At 45.2% G+C, this 1,962-nt stretch overlaps 1 protein-coding gene across 1 annotated transcript in view; it reads left to right on the plus strand.

The window, feature by feature from the left end:
• Window positions 1–1,962, plus strand: part of LOC107582009 (G-protein coupled receptor 12-like) — a 3,893-nt gene extending 1,931 nt beyond the window's left edge. The window contains exons 3-4 of the mRNA XM_016267700.1: window positions 541–656; window positions 734–1,962. Of these exons, the coding sequence (XP_016123186.1) occupies window positions 564–656; window positions 734–1,642 (1,002 nt within the window). The 5' untranslated portion in view covers window positions 541–563 and the 3' untranslated portion in view covers window positions 1,643–1,962. The remainder of the gene's footprint in view (window positions 1–540; window positions 657–733) is intronic.

A 1,962-nucleotide genomic window follows, 5' to 3' on the forward strand; every position in this document is an offset into this window, starting at 1 on the left:
ATCTATCTATCTATCTATCTATCTATCCATCTATCTATCTATCTATCTATCTATCATCAGCGTTGTCAAATGATTAATCGCAATTAATCACATCCAAAAATTGCATTTATATATTCCATTTTTATATATACATAATAAATAAACACAGTACACACACATCTATTATGTAAACACAAACTTTTATTTTGGATGCGATTAATCGCGATTAATCATTTGACAGCATTACAGCGTTGTCAAATGATTAATCGCAATTAATCACATCCAAAAATTGCATTTATATATTCAATTTTTATATATACATAATAAATAAACACAGTACACACACATCTATTATGTAAACACAAACTTTTATTTTGGATGCGATTAATCGCGATTAATCATTTGACAGCATTACTATCTATCCATCTATCTATCTATCTATCTATCTATCTATCTATCTATCTATCTATCTATCTATCTATCTATCTATCTATCTATCTATCTATCTATCTATCACAAGCACTCTTGTCTCTCTAACTCTCCTGTTTGTCTCATTTCCAGTGATTCACCCTCCTACTGTAGCGATGAGTAACCTGCTCCAAAACACTTCTCTTTTGAATTGGGATGTATTACAGGGAAGAAACACATCGTCTGCCCCGTCCTGGGAGCTGGAGCCGGTGCCGGTGCCGGTGCCCGTGATCGTTAACCCGTGGGACGTGCTGCTGTATCGTCTGCCCCGTCCTGGGAGCTGGAGCCGGTGCCGGTGCCGGTGCCGGTGCCCGTGATCGTTAACCCGTGGGACGTGCTGCTGTGCGTGACGGGCACGCTCATGTCCTGCGAGAACGCAGTGGTGATCGCTCTGATCGCCTACACTCCCACCTTGAGAGCGCCTATGTTCGTCCTCATCGGGAGTCTAGCATTTGCTGACCTTCTGGCCGGCCTGGGCCTGATCTTCAATTTCATTGTAACTTACATAATCGATTCGGGATTTGTCACGCTACTGTCAGCGGGGCTCCTCATCACAGCCTTCTCAGCATCTGTGCTCAACATCCTTGCGATAACCGTGAACCGTTACCTGTCGCTGTACAACGCATTAACGTACCACACCGAGGGCACGGTGACGTTCACTTATGTCACACTCGTGCTGATGTGGGTCATGAGCACCGCACTCGGTTCGCTCCCCGTCCTGGGCTGGAACTGCTTGGAGGATGAGAGCACTTGTAGCATCTGTCCACCGGTGAACAAAAACAACGCCGCAGCTCTCGCCGTGTCCTTCCTCCTGATCTTCGCTCTCATTCTGCAGCTGTACCTTCAGATCTGCAAGATCGCGTTCCGGCACGCTCAGCAAATCGCCGTTCAGCGTCAGTTTATGACTACCTCGCACTCATCTTCCACCACGAAAGGGGTCTCCACCCTCACCACCATCCTGGGCACATTCGCGTTCTGTTGGATCCCTCTCGCCATGTACTCGCTGGTGGCGGACAGCCGAACCCCTGTGATCTACACCTACGCTACGGCTCTTCCGGCCATCTGCCACTCCATCATTAACCCCATGATATATGCGTTCAGGAACCCTGAAATTCTCCGATCTTTAAGGATTGCTTGTTGCTGGTGCATGCCTTACAGTTTCACCATGCGACCCAGGACACCCAGCGATGTGTAGCGTCTTCAGATTAAAGCACAGTGTTGGTGGTGGCCTGTCTGTAAAGCACATGGCGCATATAATCCACATATTGTAATCCAGTGGAGTGGGTGAATATTTTTTGATTTGACCGATTTGGTAGCACTTCATATCATTGTGTCCATGTTTACAGGTACAGTATGACATGTTACTATGATTAATTGGTAATTAGAACAATTTTATATAACATCAAGTTTAACTTCCTTACGTAAGGGACATGGTGATGGTAAAAAATGAGATTGGGAGGAAAAATTCTGGTGCTTTTGTGTTGCTCAACTTGGTTTGATCGCAAAACTTTCATA

This window comes from Sinocyclocheilus grahami, unplaced genomic scaffold (genome assembly GCF_001515645.1).
Source record: "Sinocyclocheilus grahami isolate Dianchi unplaced genomic scaffold, SAMN03320097.WGS_v1.1 scaffold39.1, whole genome shotgun sequence".
In the NCBI taxonomy this organism is placed as follows: Eukaryota; Metazoa; Chordata; class Actinopteri; order Cypriniformes; family Cyprinidae; genus Sinocyclocheilus; species Sinocyclocheilus grahami.